We start from the raw sequence: 24,235 nt of genomic DNA on the forward strand, positions 1-24,235 counted from the left end.
CGGAGGTTGCAGTGAGCCGAGATTGTGCCATTGCACTCTAGCCTGGGCGACAGAGTGAGACTCCGTTTCCTGGAAAAAAAAAAAAAAGAATAGATCTTCCATAGAGATGTATCCACATATAAAATATAACTATAATAATGGTAAAAACATATTTACAGTGTTTTTACTTGGCAGCACACATATATCATTCTATCCCATTGAAATCCTTGGCATAGGGAAGACATTGTCCCATTTTATAGATGAGGACACTGAAGAAGAGAGGGCTAGGTGGCATGCCTGCAATGACAGGGCCGGGTGGCAGCAGCACTGGGACAGGAACCAAGGTCTTGTCACTCCGAGGCCCAGGCTCCCCAAGAGGCAATGCCGTCTGCACTTCTCTTTGATTGCTCTCTCCCATGGCCTTAGGCAGAACCTGGGGGCGCTCACGGCAAAGGCAGTCTTTGTGCATGCACACTTGGCCCGCATCAGCCTCCCGGTGGGAAACACAGACACAGAGGAAATGATGTTTTCTAACACAGGGAAAGAAGCACAGGGCCTGCCTTCAGAAATCAAGGTTGCGTAGACAGAGGGGAACTTTTTACTAGGGCTTCCTCTTGGCCAATTAAACCTAATGACTCATTTCCTTTTTCTTCTGAAAACATACAGCATTTTTCTCCTACCGTCCTGAAAGGGGAGAAACCTGGAAGAACGCCACCTAGTGGCCCAAACCTTCAAGATCGTGGCTCCTTCTCCACCTGCTACCCCGCCCCCACTTTATAGGCTACCTTGCCTGTTAGAAAACTGGACCCATACCCCTCACCATGCAGCAAGATAATCTCAAATGGATCAGAAATCCAAACGTAAAAAATGAAAACAAACAAGTATTAGAAGACACATCGGTGGACTTCTTTATACCCTGGGTGTGGGAAGTCTGTCTGTGATTCAAATCCCAGATGCAAACCAAAGGGCCTCTGAGTGCTTGCTCCTCCAGCTGAGAGAGGAGTTGGGGAGGAAAGGCGATGTGCGGGCAATCTTCTCCTCCGTGTGGCATCTGCCCTACCCCATTAGAGCTAAGTGACTGTCCCCAGCCTGGGCTCCTGGGATCAAGGGGAGGGAAACAGATTTAAAAAACAATTAAACTGGCTGGGCCCACTGCCCCCTTTGCCTTCTGGACAGACAGGAAAAGAGGTCTCACTGCTGTGCCTCACAAAAAGGAAGACACTCAAGATATCAAGAGGCATGGAGCCGGGCACAGTGGCTCCTACCTGTAATCCCAGCACTTTGGAAGGACAGGCAGGAGGATCCTTTGAGCCCAGGAGTTTGAGACCGGCCTGGGCAAAATATCGAGACTCTGTCTCTACAAAAAGTAAAATAAAAGTATTAAAAATTAGCCGGGTGCAGCACTGTACCCCTGTGAGAATCATTTGAGCCCAGGATGTCGAGGCTGCAGTGAGCCAAGATCACACCACTGCACTCTAGCCTGGGTAACAGTGGGAGACCTTGTCTCAAAAAAGAAAAAAAAAAAAAGTTTTTTTTTTTTTTCAAATAAAAATTTTAAGAGAGGAATGGAAACCCAGTCCAAGCTCAGCCTGACACCAAAATGAATGCTTTTCTAATGAAAAATCAAATATTTCAATGAAATAAAAGAAAGTATTAATAAATTCAACAACTTTAAAAAAACCTGCTGCATAGCAAGAAAATTGGCACATTGTGAGAAATATTTGCAACATTTTCACAGAAACAGGTTAATCTGTAATATTAGGAATATAACGAACATTTAAATATTGAGGGGAAAAGGCCAAAACTTGATAGAAAATTAGGCAAAAGGCATGAACAAACAGTTCACACACACAGATACAAAAATATATAGATGGACCTTAAAATACAGAAAGATGTTCAGGTTCACTCATTATGTTATAAATATATATTAGAACCACATTGAGATATCAATCTTTATAAAATTGACAGAATTTCAGATATTTGACAGTGCACTCCATTGGCAAGGCTGTAATGATTCTCGTAATCATTGGTGGGAATGCAAAATGATACAACGCCTGTGGAGGGAATTTGGAAATATCTTGCAAAACTATATATGCATTTACCCTTTGACTCAGTAATACTAACTCCAGGAATTTATCCTGAAAGTACACTTCTACTTTCAACATATTTATAACGTTGTTCACGGAGACATTACTTAAACAGCAAAATATTAGAAACAGCTTCATTCAATTAGGATAGTAATTGAATAAACCGTGATGCAGTCACACAATGGAGTACCACACAGCTGAAAAGCGTTGAGGAGTATTTCTCTGAATTAACATGTAGTAATTTCCAGGATAAGTGAAAAAATTAAAGTACTAAAGAATGGATATATTATGCTACTTTTTTTTTGTATTAGAAAGAGAAACACAGGAAGAATAAACCAAAAACAAGTAGTTGCCTAGAGGCGATTGGCAGGAATAAAGTGGAAGTAATAAGGATGTGAGTTTACCCTTTCGTATTAGTCTGTTCTCACACTGCTAATAAAGACATACCCGAGACTGAGTAATTTATAAAGGAAAGAGGGTTAATTGATTCATAATTCAGCATGGTTGGGGAAGCCTCAGGAAACTTACAATCATGGTGGAAGGGGAAGCAAACACGTCCTTCTTCACATGGTGGCCGGAAGGAGAAATGCCAAGCAAAAGGGGGAAAAGCCCCTTATAAAACCATCAATCTCGTGAGAACTCACTCACTATCATGAGAACAGCAGCGTGAGTGTAACCACCACAATGATTCAATTACCTCCCATCAGGCCCCTAGTACAACTCACAGGGATTATAGGAACTACAGTTCAAGAAGAGATTTGGGTGAGGACACAGCCAAACCATATCAAATTCTGACTGTAGTTTTTGATATACAGTTATATATAACTACATATATAATTATATGTATACATATATATAGTTTTGACTTTTGAACCTCGTAAAAGTTTTTCATATTTATTTTTTTTTTTTGATAGAGTCTCACTCTGTCACCCAGGCTGGAGTGCAGTGGCATGATCTCAGCTCACTGCAACCTCCAACTCCTGGGTTCCAGTGATTCTCCTGTCTCAGCCTCCTGAGTAGCTGGGATTACAGGTGTGTGCCACCATACCTGACTAATTTTTGTATTTTTAGTAGAGATGGGGTTTTGCCATGTTGGTCAAGCTGGGCTCAAACTCTTGACCTCAGGTGATCTGCCCACCTCGGCTTCCCAAAGTGCTGGGATTACAGGTGTGAGCCACCATGCCTGGCCCATATTTAAACTTTTTAAATTTTGAGAGATTTGTCAAAAAGAAAACCTTAAAATTAAATGCAAATATAAACAAATTAACTTAACTGCATATAAAATTAATAATAGAACCATACAGAAAAAAAAAAGAAAAAGTTGACATGACCTGTGAATACAGTATTCTGACTATATACCCTTAACTGGATGTATTCTAAGAACAAATAGTACTACAAAGAAGTCTTGAAATTTTCTTAGGCTTGATGTTGGAAATGGGCTTTTGCACTACCCAGAGAGGGGTCCATTCTGCCTTGTTCTGGATTCCTGTCTTAATTTAAAGGGAAATGTTCACAATTTCCAGAGCCCTTGATGTTCTGCCAATGAAGGAGGAGGATGTCCTTAAGTTCCTTGCAGCAGGAACCCACTTAGGTGGCACCAACCTTGACTTCCAGATGGAACAATACATCTATAAAATGAAAAGTGATGGCATCTACATCATAAATCTGAGGAGGACCTGGGAGAAGCTTCTGCTGGCAGCTCGTGCCATTGTTGCCATTGAAAACCCTGCTGATGTCAGTGTCATATCCTCCAGGAAAACTGGCCAGAAAGCCATGCTGTCATTTGCTGCTATCGCTGGAGCCACTCTTGTTGCTGGCCGCTTCACTCCTAGAACATTCTCTAACCAGATCCCGGCAGCCTTCTGGGAGTCACGGCTTCTTGTGGTTACTGACCCCAGGGCTGATCACCAGCCCCTCACAGAAGCATCTTACGTTAACATACCTACCATTGCTCTGTGTCACACAGATTCTCCTCTGCACTATATGGACATTGCCATTCCATGCAACAACAAGGGAGCTCACTCAGGGGGTTTGACGTGGTGGATGCTGGCCTGGAAAGTCCTGCACATGCCTGGCACCATCTGTGAAAGGGAGGTCATGCCAGATCTCTGCTTCTACAGAGATCCTGAAGAGATTGTAAAGAAGAGCAGGCTGCTGCTGGAGAGGCAGTGACCAAGAGGAATTTCAGGAGGAATGAACTGCTGCAGCTCCTGAGTCCACTGCTATAAGCCTGAGGGTGCAGACTGGTCTGAAGGTGGCAGGTGCCCTCTGTGCTATTCAGCAGCTCCCTACTGAAGACTGGAGTGCTCTGCTTGCCACGGAAGACTGGTCTGCAGCTCCCACTGCTTAGGCCACTAAATATATAGGAGCAACCACTGAATGGGCTTAAGCTGTTTGTCTACAGGCTTTTAAACACCATGAAAAGAAAGCTGACAGAAATAAACACCAATTTATTTTAAAAAGGAAATGATAGGCCAGGCACCACGGCTCACACCTGAAATCCCAGCACTTTGGGAGACCAAGGAGGGTGGATCACCTGAGATCGGGAGTTCGAGACCAGCCTGACCAACATGGAGAAACTCGTCTCCACAAAAAATACAAAATTAGCTGAACATTGTGGTGCATGCCTGTAATCAAAGCTACTCAGGAGGCTGAGGCGGGAGAATCACTTGAACCCGGGAGACGGAAGTTGTGGCAAGCCAAGATTGCACCATTGCACTCCAGCCTGGGCAACAAGAGCAAAACTCCGTCTCAAAAAAAAAAAAAAAAAGGAAATGGTATTGGAGCAGTCATTCTAAAAGTGTTTGGGGTGTATTGTAGGATAGAGCAAATGGTTAAATATATTGATGTTTCCTTTTTGCTAACAGGTGTGTCAAAATAAACTAAATGAATGAATGTATTGATGGTGTTGGAAGTCAGAGTTCCCATTGTGGAGGAAGCAAAGATACAAATATGGAATGGAAAGATGAGGAGGAATCCTGTGGAGCTGGATTTTAATTGGAAGAAATTTAAAAAAAACAATACTAGTGTTCTAAAAGTATGCATTTCCTAGATCTGTCCACTGAAAGGGTTTATAAGCAATGGTATCCCAGGAGCAATGAGCAAACCTCGTGGCCAGAGCTTGATTTCTGAATGCCATTTTCCACTAAAAGAAACCTTGGAGAAATGGCTGATTCCAGACCTGGAGCAGGGAAAATATGAAGTGAGCCGCAAAGTAAGGAAGTGCTCAAAGACGGATGGGGTTATGTCAAAAGGATACTGACATCAGCTTGGAGGAACTTCCACTAACCATATTTGGGACAATCTGACATCAAAAATAAGTTATTGTAGTAGATTATAATGCAGACCTCAGGAGGTTAGCCTCAAGGTCTTGGGGGCCCTTCCATAGGGCTTCTTGACAGCATGGCAGCTGGCTTCCCCTAGAGCAAGCCATGTGACAGCTCCCGAAATGAAAACCGTAGTGTTTTATATAACCTCATCTCAGAAATGACAGTCTGTAACTTCTGACTTATTCTATTCTTTAGAAGCAAGTCACTAAGTCCAGCGCATACCTAGGGGGAGGGGGAACCCAAGAAGGTAGACACCAGGAGGTGGGGACCAATGGGGGGGCCATCTTAGAGGGCACTCACACCAAGTAATCAAGTATAACCACATCACCAGTAATGAAACAAATTGACATTATGTCCCTCTTGATACACCACAATGCGAAATACACAGTGATACAGATATAGTATTCTTGGGGGAAAAGGAAAGAAGAAACAAACAGACAAATCCAGAATGTGGGACACTCTGTAAGAGAACCAGTTTGAATTCTCAAAAAGTGTCAATATCATGAAAAAGATAAAATAATTGCTGTAAGTTACAGAAGACTAAAGAGACATGACAAATCATGAGATTTGTGATCCTTAAAAAGATTCAGGATCCACTGGGTGCTGTGGCTTATGCCTGTAATCCCAGCACTTTGGAAGGCTGAGGCAGGCGGATCACGAGGTCAGGAGATCAAGACCATTCTGGCTAACACAGTGAAACCCCGTCTCTACTAAAAATATTTTTTAAAATTAGCTGGGCGTGCTGGCAGGTGCCTTAATCCCAGCTACTCAGGAGACTGAGGCAGGAAAATTGCTTGAACCAGGGAGGCGGAGGTTGCAGTGCGCCTAGATTGTGCCACTGCACTCCAGCCTGGGTGACAAGAGCAAAACTCCATCTCAAAAAAAGAAAGAAAAAAAAAGATTCAGGATCAAAAAACAAAAAGAGCTATAAAAGACATTCTCGAACCAATTTGAATATAGACTGCATATTAAACTATTAAGTATATGTTAAATTTGTTGGGTGTGATAATGATATTACGCTTATGGAAGAGAATCCCTTTCTTCTAAGAGAAACATGCTGAAATATTTATGCGTCAAGTGTACGATATCTGCAAGTTATTTTCAAATAGTTCAGGAAAGCAAAACCAAAACAAAAAGACTCTAACATATAAATACACATACAAGTGTGTATATATGTTTGGAAATGTGAAGGATATACTCACATTCATTGTCCTGTTCTTTCAATTTTTCCTTATTGAACTCTTTTTGTTTGTTTGTTTGTTTGTTTGGTTTGTTTTGAGACGGAGTTTCACTCTTGTTGCCCAGGCTGGAGTGCAATGGCACGATCACGGCTCACGGCAACCCCTGCCTCCTGGGTTCAAGCGATTCCTGCTTCAGCCTCCCGAGTAGCTGGGATTACAGGCATGTGCCACCATGCCCACCTACTTTTTTGTATTTTTAGTAGAGACGTGGTTTCTCCATGTCGGTCAGGCTGGTCTCGAACTCCCGACCTCAGGTGATCCACCCGCCTCAGCCTCCCAAATTGCTGGGATTACAGGCATGAGCCACCACGCCCGGCTTTTTCAATTTTTCTAAGTTTAAAGTTTTTCAGATAAAAGGTTGCCAAGGTGGAAGGTGGGAGTGGATATTGAGAATTTTAGGAATTTAACCAAATCTTTATGGGAAAGACCCTTGGTATGTGTTGGCCTGCCTTGAGGATTCCAGGGAGTCCACACATGGTCTCTTGGTGGTGCCCAGTGTACGTGCTAGGGATTCTCTGAGCCAGTGCTCATTCCATGTTGAGAGGTGAAAAGGCAATGTCTTAGTCTGTTTGTGCTATAACAGAATACCTGAGACTAAGTGATTTGTAATGAGCAGAACCTTATTCGCTCACAGTTCTGGGGGCTGGGAAGTCCAACTTCGAGGCACCAGCCAGTGAGCACCTTCTTGCTGCATCATCACATGGTGGAGAGCAGAAGGGCAAAAGGCAAAAGGGGGCCAAACTGGCCCTTTTATAACTGCATTAGTCATTAGGTCCCATCGTTAGCAATTACATTTCAACATGAATTTAGTAGACAAACATTCAAACCACAGGGAGTCAAAGCATACCTGGATTCTAATCCTTGCTCTGCCCCTTCCTGGCTGTGTGACTTTGGGTAAGTTATTAATCCTCTCTGACCCTCAGTTTCCTCAACTGTGAAGTGAGAGAGATCATGCCTACTCGGCAGGATTGTTTAAATGTGCTAAATAAATAGTACTTCCCTCATATTCCTTTCCTTGTACCACCTCCCAAATCACCAATTTATCCATTCATTAACTATTTATTATTATTCCTTTACAAGGAGCAAGGGATACAAATCTGAGTCAAGTTACTCTTTACTAACAAAAGATAAGCGCTGGGTGTTAAGGAGTGAGGAGTTGCCCAACAAGACTTCATAGAGGCTGGGCTATGGGGCAGAGTCTAGGATCGTGAGCTTGGTGGCCTGCACAGGTGATGGAAGAGGAGCCTAACCTGCAATGAGGGCCCTCAGGGGCAAAGGTAGTGGGTAGTTCAGGTGTCAGGAAGGTGACTGGACTGGGGGCGTTTGGCGAAGTGGGCAGGGCCAGGTTAGGAAATGGGTTGAGCCCCACATGAGCAGTGTAGTTCCTTGTCTAGAATGACGGGGTGCCACTAAAAAATGCATTTCCAAAGATCACTTATTACTGACCATGACAAGCTTTGATGTTTGGTTAAGAAAATGCAGTTGGTGGAGCTCAGCTGTATTATACTGGTTTAAAACAACAACAACACTGGAATGGATAAATAGAAGGAAGCCATGGACCCTAAATTTTTCTGTGGCCTTTCTCACCACCTTCTTCCCAGACGGGGAGGAAGAAGGCTGGCTAGCAGATTAGGCCTGACAGAATAGGGCCGGCCTTTGAGAAGAGTGATATTTTTCAGGTAGAGGCACACAAAGAAAAAAATAGAGAAGGGAGGTATTGATTGCAGAATAAAGCTCTTCTGTCACCTGTTGTCACCATCTCCTTATGCAGCCTCTGTCCACAAGCACCTAATACCCTTACCACCACCCTAGACTAGATTGCAGGGACTACCCCTTTCTAAATCACATGTTTCTGTAATACATTAATTTTCTTTTTGCCACTAATGTATATTACTTCTGTAATCTGGAAAAAAAAAAAATGACCAGAGAGAGAGAGAAACCCTAAACATCCAATTCCCATACCAATCTAGATTGATCTTCTTGAAAGATCTGCTTCCCCCCATATCAGTCCCCCTATAATGCCTGCCATTCTTGGGTCTCCTCTGCCCCTTTCTCCATCCCTCTGCCCCTTTCTCCATTTCTAGATTGCCAGAAAGTAAGAGAGAGGAGGGGGCATCACAGTGGATTGGCTTCAAGCCCTTGCTGGGGGTCACATGAAGGACCCCAGCCTGTGCCAGCCCTGGTGCTGAGAACTCCAGGTTCCTGGTTCCTGTGGGGACCCCAGGGCTCACCACTGGGATCCTGGCAGAGCGGTCCAGGGGTGCCCGGGCCAGGGAGCCTCAGTCCCCGCCGGATGTGCACACGCAGAAGGAAGCTTCTTGACTCATGCTAAATCATTTTTCTAAGAACAAAAACTATGTACAAATGAATATTTCCATCTTTATTTCAAATTCTAGGTTTCAACTGCAATATTAATGCTACTCCACAGTGTAATTTACTTGTAATAATATATCATTATTTCTATTTTACAGTTCTCTTCTTAAAGTAGTAAAGCAAATGTTTAAAACAGCACAAATCCGAAGCCCCACAATTCTCCATTCAGGCTCAGAATTTGTGCTCTCCTTTCAGAATGGCACATAATTGAAAACAATGAAAACCCCCGATGTGCTAAATGCTCTAGTCATTAAAGCATTTTTTTACTTTGCAATAAAAGACTGTTCTTGTGGTTGTGGTTATTTATTTATTTATTTTTAGAAACCCCAAACACGCTGCTTCCTGTTCCCAGACTGACATCTGCTGGGGGTGTCAGGCTGACCGGCTCCCCGCCAGGCCCACAGCCGGCTGCCACTCGCGCCCACGGAGGGCAGCCGAGGGACGCGCCCAGGGCGCAGCCCACGGCCTCTCCTGGGCGCTCTCCCTCCTGCTGGCGTGCAGGCTCAGGAACCGGCCCTGGAGTCCCCAGTTTCTTTCCGGCTTGTAGCAGCTGAGTTAAATCCCAGAATGGCACTGGCTTGGAACAGGATCCTGGCTGTTGGTGGCTCAGATGAGGTACTGATGCCCAGGTGAGGGTTTGGGGGCAAAAATAGGCACACGAGCAGAGTGGGTGTCCTCTGCGTGCTGGGTGCTCAGTCTCCTTGCTTTCTGGGGGACGTCTACCTGTGTATCTTTCACTTTTTTTCTGTAGTGATTCCTACGCCTTTAGTAGAACAACTCCCTGTTTAGGCAGCCCTGGACATCGGGTCCTGTAAGGGAGGATCTCCATCCATCCCCATCAGATTCCAATCCGCCACCTTCAAGCTTAACAACCAGGAGCCGAGCTTCCTGTTCCACCCAGAATGAGTAGAATGAGGGCCCCTTTGTCTTCTCTTCTAATCCCTCCTGTGTCCCAACCTTGTTGTTGTTTACACTGTGGTGGGGCACAGGGGGGCGAAGCTGTGAGGGACTGGGGGAGGGCAATGTTCCTTTTCTGTCTCCTGGAGACGTCCTCCAGCTCTGGGAGCCTCTTACTATCTGTAAAGGATGGCATCCAGCCAGAGTCTCTGAAGCTGCTCTGGGCAACCCGCCCTTCCAGGCCCTTGCAGGACATTTTCTTTTCTTTCAAATTGTTTTTTTAAATATACGTTTTATTTTTCAGGGAATGACCCAGAACATTGCAGGACATTTTTGTGAGATGCCCTTGGCCCCTCACAAAGCCAGCATCCTGCCCCAGCCAGCCCCTAACATGCTGTCCTACACACACCTCCAGGGGGTCTGCATTCCTGCCTCTCTGAACCCTCCAGTTCACCCACATCTGTCCCTTCCTGGCTATCAGCCCGCCAGCCTGACCACTAGCTTTTCCCTCCCGCTCCCCAGTCTCTTTCCACTCTGGCCAAACTTCTCACCCCCATCCACAAACAATACTCTCAAAGGCAACCCCAACCCACTTAAACACCTTTAATGAAATCTCATTGCCACAGAAAAAGCCCTATCCTTCGGCTTGATGTCCAGAGACAGCATAGCCTAGCCCAGCCCAGCCAGGGTTTCCTAAAGCCTGGGAGCCTACCTTGGGGTCAGGGGAGGTACATGGAATCATTTTGTGGGGATGAGGCGGGGGCATTAAAAATTGAGTCACTGAATGAGAAAGTGATTGTATTAGTTCAATTTCACATTACTATAAAGATACTACCCAAGACTGCGTAGTTGATAAAGAAAAGAGGTTTAATTGACTCGCAGTTTCACATGGCTGGGGAGGCCTCAGGAAACTTACAATCATGGAGGAAGGAGAAGCAGGCACCTTCTTCACAGGAGAGAGGTGAGAGAGGCGACAGGAGAGAGAGAAAAAGCCCAGGGAAACTGCCATTTAGAAAACCATCAGATATCATGAGAAGTCCCTCACTATCACGAGAACAGCATGGAGGAAACCGTCCCCATGATCCAATCACTTCCCACCAGGTCCCTCCCTCAACACCTGGGGATTACAATTCAAGATAAGATTTGGGTGGGGACACAAAGCCTAACCATATCAGTGATTCTGTTGTGGAGAAAGTCTGGTTTGGTGTGAGTGAGCTTTTTTTTTTTTTTTAATATAAGCTGTAAATTTCAGAATAGTTGAAGATTTACAGAAAAATTGCAAGAACATTACATAAAGTTCCTAAATACCCAACACCCAGTTTCCTCATTGTTAATATTGCTAGAGGAAACTTTGAACACCTCCCTGATGCCAGTGAATCTCCTTTCAACAAGGATGCACCTCTGTAGCCACAGCTGGGAGGCTGAGCTGGACTCTAAGAACAATGCTTTGTATGCAACAAATACATTTTCTGTTACCTTCTAGTTCCAGCAGGTGAGACTACTTGTTCACATTCTAAAATCTAAAAATCTCTGAAAAATGAAAGCTTTTTTTGTAATGCTGGGGCCAAAGCTCCTTAAGGCAAGCTATATATAGCCTCTATCCTACTTGATGTAAATATTCATACATTTCTCTGAGAAATATTTATTGATTCTTTGGCCTCTGAGAGTGTTAACTACTGTAGGGCATATGCACTATATCTCCTTTCTAAATCAGAAAAACATCTGAATTCCAAAACATATCTGACACTATAGTTTTCCATTTTATGGTTGTGATACAGTTCAAAAATAAATTTACGCCAGGAGTGGTGGCTTGCACCTGTAATTCCAACACTTTGGGACGCTGAAGCAGGAGGATCACTTGAGTCTAGGAGTTGGAGATCAGCCTGGGCAACAAAGCAAGACCCCGTCTCTATTTATTAAAAACCAAAAATGAAAATCAATAAATAAATTTAAGTAAAAAGAACAAGTCACTTAAAGAAAAACACTAAATAAATTGTAAATACAGATTACCTGTATTTTTAACTTTCTCTTTTACTTTTTCCCACTCTTCAAATAAACACACAAATTACTAGCACCAAAAACAAAACAAAGAATCTGCTTTGCCTTCAGGATCCAATCTAAACTCCTCCACCCGCTGGCCATACCACAATCCTGCTGCATACCAGGGCTGCTCATGCCTCCAGGCCTTTACACGTTCTGCTTGTCTCCTTAAAATGCTTTTCCCACTTATTTCCCTGGCAAATTCTAGGCCCTGCATCCAAACTCAGCTCAGATGCTACCTCCTGCAGGAAGCCCTTCTGGGTTGCATCCAGTCTTAATTAAGTGGTCATCCTGTGTGGTCCCATGGTATGCTGCACACAATACTGCAGGTAAGGAAGGGGTTTGACCCCTAGCTCTGCCTCTTTTCAGCTGGATAATTTGGGTCACTTAATTATGCTCACTAAGACTAATTAGTAAGATTAGTAATGATAGTTACTATTTATTGAATTCATGCACTATTCTAAATGCTTCACATGTGTAAATTCATGTAATCTTCACAACAAGCCTGAGAGGTAGAAACTGTTATGATCCCCATTTAACATATTAGGGAATTGAAGCCCCAGGAGGGTAATTCCTTCTCAAAGTTACAATAGGCAGGCGCAGCCAGGACTTCTTCCCCTGTTTCTCTTATTCCCCACTGCAGAGCAGCTAGGGAAGAACCTACATCATGGGTTACCAGGAGAATAAAATGAGATAGCCCAGGTCAAAGGCTTCATCTTTGCAGGCTACCCCTGGCCAAGCCTGCACTTGATACCAGAGACTTGGCAGGCACTTATTTATCTGTGTCTGAAGCTAGCTCAGCCAGGGGACTGCAGGCCGCTGTTCTCTGCTGCTCCTCTTGGTTTTATCATTGCCTCATTGGAATCTTCCTGCCTGGCTCAAGCTGGGTGGGGCCTCTCCACAGTGCTTTCTACTGTAATCAGTATTTACAATTTTGGCCTCTCCCTCTGAGCTCAGCAGAAAGAAATGTGCCTCCACGCACATTTGCCTTTCATCTAGCACCCTGCACAGGGTTTGAACCAAAAGAACTTCATAAACATGAGAAGAATAAATGATGAAATAAATGCATGGAAGAAAGGATGGATGGATGAACAAAGAAGGAATGGACACATTTTTGTCCTTAGAATTTCGAACACATGGACATACTATAGCTAGCGCAGAGTGAAAAACATTATCCAGATAACACTCTTCTAACCAGATGTTCAGGGACTGAAGACAAAGGGAAGGAAAGAAAACAGTTCTTTACACTGCATTGCACTGTATGTCTGTACTTGGAGTAAAATAATGTGGTAGTGATATTCAGCTCTCATGGTCCTCCTTTGAGATGGGAAGCTGGGAAAGGAACAGTTGACAGTTAAAACATCTTAACAGGCACTGAATAAGTTTGATGTTATAAATGCCATTTATAGGTGAATCTGAGGCAAGATCCTAAACAACAGGGAACAGCTGCGGCACATGAGCCCTTACTGACAGGCTCCAGGCCACATAAGCTCGGGATCTGACGGCTGCCACACTTCAGCACTGGGGCAGGAGCTGCTTATGGAAAAGCTGCATAGATGACCCAATAACCACCCACGACAGAAAGCCTATACTTGGATGATTTGCAAAAGGATGAAATGACATTGACATTCAGTTTATTAGATTACTGCTTCTTATCTCCTTTCTCCTCTTTTAAATTTGGCACTGGGAGGATAACATATTCACTAATGATTCTGGTTTTTAAAGGTAAAAATATTGAAATATGAGATAAGGGGAAATTATTTGCTGGAGAGCGCGGAGCAGCCCCTGTGAGTCTGGGAATGGCACCCTTACGCACTGCTGTTTAATTTACAAGCTATTTATCTCCGCACCTACACCCAGCAGAAACAATTAGCACTTGGTAATTTGTTGATCTTATCTAAGTCATAGGATCTGTTATCATAGTTGCCACCACTGTAAAGGCTTCACTATGTGAAATGAACAATTTAGAAATGACTGGCTATTCAGTCATGCTCATTTAACTGGTTCTGAATTTATTTTAGACTGGTGAAGACTTCACATTTTGGTCTCACTTCTAAATCAATGCATGAATTTTGGGAGGGATTTTAAGATGTTTTCAGAGACTTATATTTAATACTATCACAGTGGGGACCAGACTGCTTTTCCAAGGAGCCACCCAGACCCTCAGAAAGCAGTACCTGTGGAAACACAAGTGAACGGGATGAAGAAAGATGCGATCTTGTATGAAAGTTTTCAAACAGCCGCCAAGAACAGCAACTCCTCTCGCATCACATCGGGCCTTGGCGCTCCAGGACTCAGTGACTCCAGGTCAGCTGGGATTCCCAGGCTCTACCCTCCCTCCCCGTTCGCACCTAATCCCTTGAAGGGCTGAGATGAAAGTATTTCCAGACTGTCTTACTGTCTGTCACAGATTGTGAGCCCAGAGGTCACTGTGGCACCTCCTTGGCACCCTCTGGTTTTGCAAGAGACCGTGGGAAGCAGAGTTTCCCTGAACTGTGCCCCACAAAACTGTTCCAAAGTCAAATCAGTGTGGTGAAGGGAAAGGGGGTTTTAGATAGGAACTTTTTCTCGTCCCTCCCAATTCCATACCGTTCCTCCCCCATTGAGGCAGGAGAGTCACAGTGCTCATTACCTTCTGGAGGCTGCTGATGGAACGGGAAACAAAGCCAAAGTCCTTGGGAGAATTCAGCTGATTCTCAAGCAAAGGCTGGATGAAGGGAAAGAGATTTACTCCAGCCTGGAAAGTTTTTGAGGAAAGAAGAAAAGAGGAAGGGGAGACAGGAAGAAAAGGAGAAAAGGGAAGGGGAAGAGGAATGTGTCAGGGAAACAGGAGTCTGGAAGAGAAGCAGGGGGCGGGGGAAGGAAGAGGGGAGAGGGAGGGAGCCTTGTGGCTCAGGAGAGCCCCAGGCCTAGCCTGCAAGCAGAGCACCAGGGAGGTGGCGGAGACAAAGTGGTCAGAAAGTGCACCTAGACCAGGCTTGCAAACGCAAATGCTTTCAGAAGTCAGGCAGAACGGGTGAAACAAGCCCAAGAGGCAGAAATAGTAGAGGCTGAATCACAGGGGAGGGAAGCGTGCACCCCCGCCCAGAGGACAAGGATCCCTTTCCCTCCAGCATCTCGCAGAAACTGAGCTCAGTCCTCAGACCTGGCAGAGCCTGTGAGCAGGGATTCTGGGCATCTGAGCAGTGCCTGAGTGGATCAACAAGTGAGAACCAGGTGGTTTGTTGTTGTTTTCCCCCATCAATCTGGAAGAAAAGGGAGTTAGAATCAGAAATTAAATAGTTTATTAGACACTTGGGTCTGTGCACCAAAATTTATACCAATGTCCTATGTTCGGGAAATGTTTATTTCACAAAGTTAAACAAATTTCCTTATTGTGGGACTTCTCAGAAATTTTAACGTGCTAAGATACTACCTTCTGGATCTCAGGAAAAGGGATTCAAAAGATCACTAGTGTGCTGGTAAATTATTAATAACCAACTCAAGGTTTAAATCAGGGATTTCAAAAATCCGAATTTGACTGGGTGTAGCAGCTCATGCCTGCAGTCCCAATGCTTTGGAAGGTCGAAGTACGAGGATGGCATGAGGCCAGAAGTTTGAGACCAGCCTGGTTAACATAGTGAGACAGCTGTCTCTAGAAAAAGTAGGTTAGTCAGGCACAATGGCCTGTACTTGCAGTCTCAGCTACTCAGGAGGCTAAGGTGGGAGGATTGCTTGAGCCCAGGAGTTTCAGGCTGCAGTGATCTATGAATATGATAGTGCCACTGCACTCTGGCCCGGGTGACAGAGCAAGACCCTGTCTCTAAAAATAACAAGGACTCTGATTTGTAGCACTGCCAATTTTCATGGTGTAAATACTTCGATGGGCCATCCTAGCTCCAGAGCTTCCCTTGGGATTGGTTGAGGCCTTTGTTGCTCCACAATTCCCTGATCCCAATGCTAGTTCCTTCGCTCCCCAACAAGCGGTGGTGACCCAGAGGGCTCTTTTCCCCAATAAACTTCTTGCATGTTAGTGTCTGCCTTGGAGATGTCTCCCAGGCAACTTGACCCAAGACTGGTCCTTTTACTCAGAGTCATGAGTTATAAAAAGAATTTGCTTCCTTTTTTTTTTTTTTTTTTTTTTTTGAGACTGAGTTTTGCTCTTGTTGCCCAGGCTGGAATGCAATGGTACGATCTCTGCTCACCGCAACCTCTGCCTCCCGGGTTCAAGTGATTCTCCTGCCTCAGCCTCCTGAGTAGCTGGGATTACAGGTATGTGCCACCATGCCTGGCTAACTTTTTGCATTTTTAGTAGAGATGGGGTTTCTCCATGTTGGTCAGGCTGGTCTTGAACCCCCGACCTCAGGTGATCGGCCCACCTCAGCTTCCCAAAGTGCTGGGATTACAGGCGTGAGCCACTGCACCCGGCAGAATTTGCTTCTGGATTCATTATGACATTTCTGCATAGTTTGGGTTAAGTGATTATGCCTATGCCAGAATCTATGATCTACAAGGCATAACATACAGAATGAATAAAAGACAGGGTTACTATGGTAGCCAGCCTCTAAGATGGCCCCAAATGATTCCTGCCTCCTGGTATTCATGACCCTGTGGAGGACTGATCTAGGTACCCAACAGGATATTTTGGAAATGACAGTGTTTGACTTCTGAGCCTGGGCCATAAAAGACCTATGGCTTTTGCCTTGCTCTTTCTTGAGTCACTCACTCCGGAGAAAGCCAGATGCAAGTCATGAGGGCTCTTGAGTGGCTCTGGGAAGTAGCTCCACCAAAAAGTCCACATGGTGAGAAACTGAGTAGCTCCAGTTTGGCGGCCACGAGAGTGAGCTACCTCGGGAGTACTGTCTGCAGCTCCAGCCCAGCCCTGGGATCGCTGTGCACAGATGAGCTGCTTCCACCAACTTCTGGCCTGCAGAAACTGCTAGATCATAAATGTTATTGTTGTTTTAAGGTGTTAAATCTGGGGTGATTTGTTATGCAGCACTATGTAACTAATACAGCACCTAATCTATAAGAGCTTTATAACTTCACAGGGGAGAAAAGATGGATCTGAACATATAAAACTATGTGAAATAAACCAGTATGTATGAATCATATACCAACTGTTATACAAGTTCTGAAAAATGTGAGGAGGAAGGAAGCAGGCTGTACAGTTGACAAGCAAGGACCCCCAATTAGGAGGTCAATATTAGAAGAAAAGGAGGTTCAAAGAAAGGCAGGACCACATCTTGGGTTCTCTCCATTTTTGTTTTTTGTTTATTTTTTTGAGACAGGGTCTTGCTTTGTTACCTAGGCTGGAGTCCAGTGGCATGATCTTCGCTCACCACAGCCTCTGCTCCCGGGCTCAAGTGACCCTCCCACCTCAGCCTCCCTAGTAGCTGGGACGACAGGTGCAAGCCACCATGCCTGGCAATTTTTTTTGTATTTTTAGTAGAGACAGGGTTTCACCATGTTGGTCAAGCTAGTCTCAAACTCCTGACCTCCTGATCTGCCCGCCTTGGCCTCCCAAAGTGCTGGAATTACAGGTGTGAGCCACCATGCCCGGCCATTTCCTTTTGGAAGAAACCAAATTCTTGAGGAGTTTATGCAAATATTATTTGCAAAATGTGAAATGCACTTGAAAATCAAGAATACATCTTTAGCTGGGCACAGTGGCACACACCTGTAGTCCCAGCTACTCAGGAGACTGAGGTGGGAAGATTGCTTGAGCACAGGAGATGGAGACTAGCCAACACAGAAAGACCCCAACTAGGCAACGCAGCAAGATCCCATCTCTGAAAAAAAAAAAAGAAAAAAAACCCCGAAAAAAAAAAAAAAAAAAAGATATATCTTTAAAACAACACGCAAGTCAAACAAACTACTTTTGGTAAAGTAATTCAGCCTTATAAAAGTGCAAAAAACTTATTTACCAAAACACAAAAGCAGTTTACCAGTCTGTTATATAACATCAACTATGCTAGGTTGAGAAATAAAAGGATATTTATTAATCAGATTGATTTAAATTAAAGAATAAAATAATTCAGTTCCTGGTAGGTTGGTTTCCACACTGGAGCAATGGTGAGACCCCTAAAATAAAGTTAAAATGAAGGATATCTATTTAGTTGAGAGGAGGAAACAAATAAAAGCTCCTCAACCAACCAGAGAAAATTAGTCCCTCCAAGGGCGGGCGCGGTGGCTCACGCCTGTAATCCCAGCACTTTGGGTGGCCGAGGCGGGTGGATCATGAGGTCAGGAGATCCAGACCATCCTGGCTAGGATGGTGAAACCCCGTCTCTACTAAAAATACAAAAAAAAAAAAAAAAAAAAAAAAAAAATTAGCCGGTCGTGGTGGCGGGCGCCTGTAATCCCAACTACTCGGGAGGCTGAGGCAGGAGAATGGCGGGAACCTGGGAGGCGGAGCTTGCAGTGAGCCGAGATCGCGCCACTGCACTCCAGCCTGGGCAACAGAGCGAGACTCTGTCTCAAACAAAAAAAAAAAAAAAAGAAAAGAAAATTAATCCCTCTTTCTAGTCTTCACTGTTTTTCATTTTGCTTTGCTTTGTGTTTTTAAGGAAATTTAAAACCATAGTGGAAGTCACGATGGTATGGAAATGCTGGCTGAGAAAGCATCCCGGTACCTTTTCGTGTTGCCTGAATCTCGCTCAAGATATCGGTTTCCGATGGAATGGGGAAATCTGTGTAAACCAAATAGAATATTAAAGCACACGAACAAGCAGCCTGAAAAAAAAGTACTATAAAGTAAATGAACAAATATATAAAACCGATAGCCAACTTCACCAGTAAAGAAATGCAAATTGAACCACAAGGAGATTGAAATGTTAAAAATCTATCGGATTGGTAAAGACTAAAAAGGTTGATAATGCTCAGTAGGGTCTGGGAATCCACCACACCATGGGGTGAGGTGGGAATGTTAACCGGTGCAACCATTTTATTTTATTTTATTATTTATTTATGAGACAGAATCTCCCTGTGGCTCCCAGGCTGGAGTGCAGCGGCATGATCTTGGCTCATTGCAACCTTTGCCTTCCAGGTTCAAGCAATCTCCTGCCTCAGCCTCCCAAGTAGCTGGGACTACAGGTGTGCACAAGTAGAGACGGGATTTTGCCACGTTGGCCAGGCTGGTCTCTAACTCCTGACCCCAAGTGATCCGCCTGTATTGGCCTCCCAAAGTGCTGGGATTACGGGCATAAGCCACTGTGCCCGGCCATGGTACAACTGTTTTAGAGAGCAATTTGACAGCACCCAGCAATGCATACCCTTTGATCCAACAATTCCATTCTCAGGAATTTATCCTAAATGTGAAAGTGTATGTACAAGCTCAAGAATATTCACTGCAGCCTTTTGGGAATAATGGAAAAATTAGAAATCTCAATGTACACAAGAGAGGGCTGGCTACATAAACAAATAAATGAGAACAACACGTGGTGCCTGCTTATTCTGTGCCAGCACTGTTCTAGGAGTTCTATGCACATGACGTCAGGTAATCTCTCAAGATCCCTTAGACCTGGTTCCTGTCTTAGGATAGTTCACGCATACAAACAAATATCACTCAGCCATCAAAAAGCTCAGGAATATGTCCAAATGTGCTGACACAAAAAATACTCATGACATGGAAGTGGTAAAAGGAAGTTTCAGGGCAAGCTATGGAGCACAATCTCATTTATGATTTAAAAATAGACTGTGCATACATGTTTATATTTATACAGAAAATATCTGGAAAGATAAGCCATAAAGAAACAGTTAACAGAGAAATCCTCTGGAGAATCCTCCATTTTTTACCTAATATCTTTCTTTTTGGTTTCATTTTTAAAAAATAAAGCCCAGAGTCAGCCAAACTGCAAAGGCTGAGGTCACAGTTCTTAACCCTGCTTTCATTTTTGACACTAACCTCGTCTTTGGGGGATTCCTCAAACTACTCTCAGATTGGATAATTCACTAGGAGGACCCGCTGAATTTATTGAAAGCTATTATACTCATGGTTTTGATTTATTATAGAGAAAAGATGCAGATTAGAATTAGCCAAAGAGACACATAGGGCAGTCTGGGAGGCTTATCAAACATGAAGCTTCCAATGTCCTCTCCTGGGGAGTTAGAACACATTACCTTCCTGGCATCTATGTGTGAGGATACACCTTGAGTACTGTCAACCAAAGAGGTGCAAGCAAATTTCAGTGTCCAGAGTTTTTATTGGAGCTTCGTTCTGTAGGTATGATGGGTTTATTGATTGCCCACATGGCTGATCTCATTCTGAAGGTCAACTGACACTACATGATCCAAATTCTCACCCTAAATCACACTGCTGGGTCTTTCTGGCATGGCTAGCATGTACCCTAGGATCCAATGTGGTTATCCCCTCCCCTAAACCAAGATCCTCCTGTAAGTTGTGACTGAGGTTAATCCCAGAAGCTGAGGGCAAAGGCCAGCTCACCCTCTGGGGAAAACCAAATGCTTTACTACACATTGTTAGAATGAAGACATGGAATAGCCATGTGGCTAATTGTTTTTCCACATGCTGCCTGGTGCATGGGCTAGTTTCTAAGTTGTGTGTTTATGCAAGATGATTGATCTTCACTGAGATACTCTGATCATGTGGACTTTTGTGTTTTCTTAGATTCTCTATTTGTCTGTTTGGTATTCATTAGTCACAAGGCCAAATTAATGACCAAAGTTATTTAGATTTCCTCTGCAATCCAGCTTTCCCAGATGCACGAAAATCATATTACAAACCCTCTAACCAATCATTTGAGTCCATACTTCCAAACACTTTCTTATCTAACTCTTATACACCAGCCAATATTTCCTCTGCCCGAAATCACCCAGGGCAGAGGAAATACTGTACCAGACAACTACAGACCACCCCTATAGCCCAGAGCCCACCAAAATTATTTGAAATAGCCAATCCTACACTGTTTCTCCTGCCCCAACTTGTTTTTCCTAAGGAAACCACAATAAAGGCTGTGGCCTGGCCTTTCTTCTCACCACTTCTCCTTCCTGACCTAACCTGGTGCTTCCCCATGTGGCCCTGCATGCATGATGTGCCCTCATCCCTTGGCAAATACAACTCATAAATTCTTCTTCCAATTTCATTGGCCTCTCCATGTCATCACTCAGTCCTCTCCCTGAATTAGAATCTCCAGTAAAATTGAAACAGCTTTGAAACCTCTGATCTATAGGCCTAGGTTTCAGTAGGTCAATAGTCTTTACTGCCTGGTGCAGGCCTGGGCTCATGCATACTTGTTAAATCTAATGAACAGTCTGGGTGCAGTGACTCATGCTGTAATCCCAGCACTGTGGGAGACCGAGGAGGACAGACTGCCTGAGCCCAGGAGTTTGAGACCAGACTGGGACACATGGCAAAACCCCATCTCTACGAAAAATACAAAACTTAGTCAGGCATGGTGGCATGCGCCTATAGTCCCAGCTACTCAGAAGGCTGGCACAGGAGGATCGCTTGAGCCCAGGAGGTGAGGCTGCAGTGAGCTGTGATGTGGCCACTGCATTTCAGCCTGGGTGACACAGAAAGACCCTGTCTCTCAAAAAAACAAACAAACAAACAAACAAAAAAACCTAATAATGTTTACACTACCAGGTTTTGCTCTAGTGATGCAGGAGATAAATTATTCATCTTGCTTAACACAATCAGTACTTGATGTGGAATTTGAAAAGATGTTCAATAAGCCACTTTCAGAAATGCTCATCAGCCTATGTATCGGCACTGTAAAAGTTCCGTCCTAACTTGTTCAGTGTTCTTTTATCACCCTCCTTTTTCCTCCTCCTTCTTCCCCACACCCTGCCCCTAATTCATTTAGTTAGGCAAATAACCTGTATCTACTGCCAATAACTAAATCTACCTGGACCACCTTAAAAGCTAAAACGCAGAATGAAAAACAAAGTTATGCTTCTTTCATTTGGGCTCGTTGCATGGTTTACTTTAGGCTCTGAATAAGTGCTGTTTTATTATTGTTTTTGCTTGTTACTATCAGGGGATTTCTGGAAGTGATTTTAATCTAAATGCCTTAATTGTACTCTCAGGAAAAGATATGAAAACAGAAAACCTGATAAACTAAAGATGTACATTTGATAGTTGATTCTGTAACTCTCCACATTGTCATCTGTGAAACTGACTTGGCAGTCCCCAAGATGAGGTCTGGCCATATTCCCACACTTTTAGGGACACAAGGTGTAAAGATATGAATGAACTGGAAAGGAGAAAAAGTGTGAAAAAATATCAACAAATTTAAGCCTCTAGTGATAAATGTGGGTAAAGGGCTGAAGTGATAGACAAATAAGGTTAACAAAGGCCACGCCATAAAGGATGAGGAATATTTTGGGTTTTAATAATACAGGTGAGCTTTTACAGAAAAAAAGTTACTGCCTCAGGCAAGAGTAACTGTATTTGGTGGGTTTCCAATAATTCTCAAAGTCTGATCCAATTAAGAACTCAAATTCTGAACCAGAAAGTTTAAAAAACATTTTAAAGAAGAAAACCTTAAAATAGCTATTTAGACTGGGCATAGTGGCTCATGCCTATAATCCTAGCACTTTTGGGAGGTCGAAGTGGGAGGATCACTTGAGGTCAGGAGTTTGAGACCAGGCTGGGCAACATAGCAAGACCCCATCTCTACAAAAAAAATTTAAAAAAAAATTTGGGCATGGTGATGGTACGTGCCTGTAGTCCTAGCTACTTGGGAGGCTGATGCAGTAGGATCACTTGAGACCAAGAGTTTGAGGCTGCAGTGAGCCATGATTGTGCCACTGTACTCCAGCCTGGGTGACAGACCATGACTCTGTCTCTAAAACATTTTTTTAATTAAATAAAATAACTGTTTAGAAATACTGACATTCTCTTCTCTATAGATGAGTTACTGAAACATTATTTTATTTTTAATATCCCGCTTAGCCAAACTGCACTAGAAAACCAGAAGAATCAAAACACTTTGCTTTTGTACTACTCTTGGGTATTTAACAGTGCTTAACAAGCTAGTAAGGAACCATGGCTTTACAGCCAAGTGGGGGATGGGGAATTGTTTTTGCTAAGCCAGGATGAAGAGTGTTAGTTATATATGTTCTTGAACATAGCAAGTTCTGTGAACCCAGAAGTATCTGGAGGTTTTTAGCTGCAAGTTACAGAATATTCAACTACAAGTGACTGAAATCATGAGGGCATTTAATTCTTATACAAAAGATGACGTCTGTGGGCAGCTGCTCTGATCCGGATTGGCTAACAGAGTCTAGGGGCTGCTTCTCTGCCTCTCGGCTTTCCCCTTCCATAGGTTCAAATGCAGTTCTTCATCAAATCTATTTTCAAATAAAAAAAAAAAAGGAGTGATGTTCAGAGGGCCCTGGAATTCACCCCAAGCCCTCGCAGCAGGAGAGCGAATGGATAGCTTGGCCAGGCATGGTGGCTCACGCCTGTAATCCCAGCACTTTGGGAGGCTGAGGCGGGTGGATCGCTTGAGCCCAGGAGGCAAAGGTTGCAGTGAGCAACCACTGCACTCCAGCCTGGGCAACAGAGCAAGACCCTGTCTCAAAACATTAAAAAAAGAGACAAAATGGATAGCTTTTCTTGTCTCCCTTTTTGGATCAGGGAGGAAAAATTTCCCCTGCAAAGCTTTGCCAAGCCCCCTCCCCAGACCCTCATACTTTCCAGGCCAGTGCTGGCTCACCTGCCTAGCCCTGTCACTGGCAAAGGAGAAGTGGGATATCATGATGAATTTAGAGCCATAATGATTCATTTCCTGAAGCTGAGCACACTCGCTCTCTATGGAGCAAAATGAGACTTTGTTGGCGAGGAAAAGGGGGTGTGGTGGGTTTGTGAGATGGCGATGCTTAAACAATCAATAGTGTTTGTGACGTCTGGAGGCATTAACAGGTGAAAGGTGGGACCCTGGTCCCAAAGCCTGAGTTCATCATTACTATTCAAAGAGTGCATAATAAGGAAATACATCTTCCATTTGCTATATTGTCAAATTGGATAAAGCCCTCAGTCAAACCAGGTATCACACGTGGCTTTGTAGGAGGTAAGCCACAGAATAAGCTCCTTCCCTGGAAATAAAACTTGACCAAGTCTCTTCCCTAGAAATACAGTTCTTCATTAAATCTATTTTCAAGTTTAAAGTAATGATGTCCCAAGGTCCTGGAATACACCCCCAAATGACACAAATACAATATGCCAAATGGCTGAAATCACTTACACACAACATTTGACCAAAGCAAATCAGCTTGCTCTCATGCTGTGATCAGAAGAGCAGCAAACTGGAAGCTTTGTTTGAAGCAAAAAGAACACTGAATT

At 43.9% G+C, this 24,235-nt stretch overlaps 1 protein-coding gene and 1 long non-coding RNA gene across 2 annotated transcripts; both read left to right on the forward strand.

The window, feature by feature from the left end:
* Positions 1-3,493: 3,493 nt before the first annotated feature.
* LOC102144671 (small ribosomal subunit protein uS2B) lies at positions 3,494-4,841 on the forward strand. Its single transcript, XM_015433135.4, is given in 5 exon segments — positions 3,494-4,200; positions 4,203-4,238; positions 4,241-4,288; positions 4,291-4,333; positions 4,335-4,841. Coding segments are annotated over 5 exon segments (876 nt in total). The 5' UTR covers positions 3,494-3,572; the 3' UTR covers positions 4,456-4,841.
* Positions 4,842-14,120: 9,279 nt separating this feature from the next.
* On the forward strand, positions 14,121-18,602 carry LOC135966551 (uncharacterized). The gene is made up of 3 exons (XR_010579927.2): positions 14,121-14,253; positions 16,100-16,197; positions 18,495-18,602. It is a non-coding gene; the product is annotated as an uncharacterized lncRNA (long non-coding RNA).
* The last annotated feature ends 5,633 nt before the right edge of the window (positions 18,603-24,235 follow it).

The sequence above is a fragment of the Macaca fascicularis genome, chromosome 12 (assembly GCF_037993035.2).
Source record: "Macaca fascicularis isolate 582-1 chromosome 12, T2T-MFA8v1.1".
In the NCBI taxonomy this organism is placed as follows: Eukaryota; Metazoa; Chordata; class Mammalia; order Primates; family Cercopithecidae; genus Macaca; species Macaca fascicularis.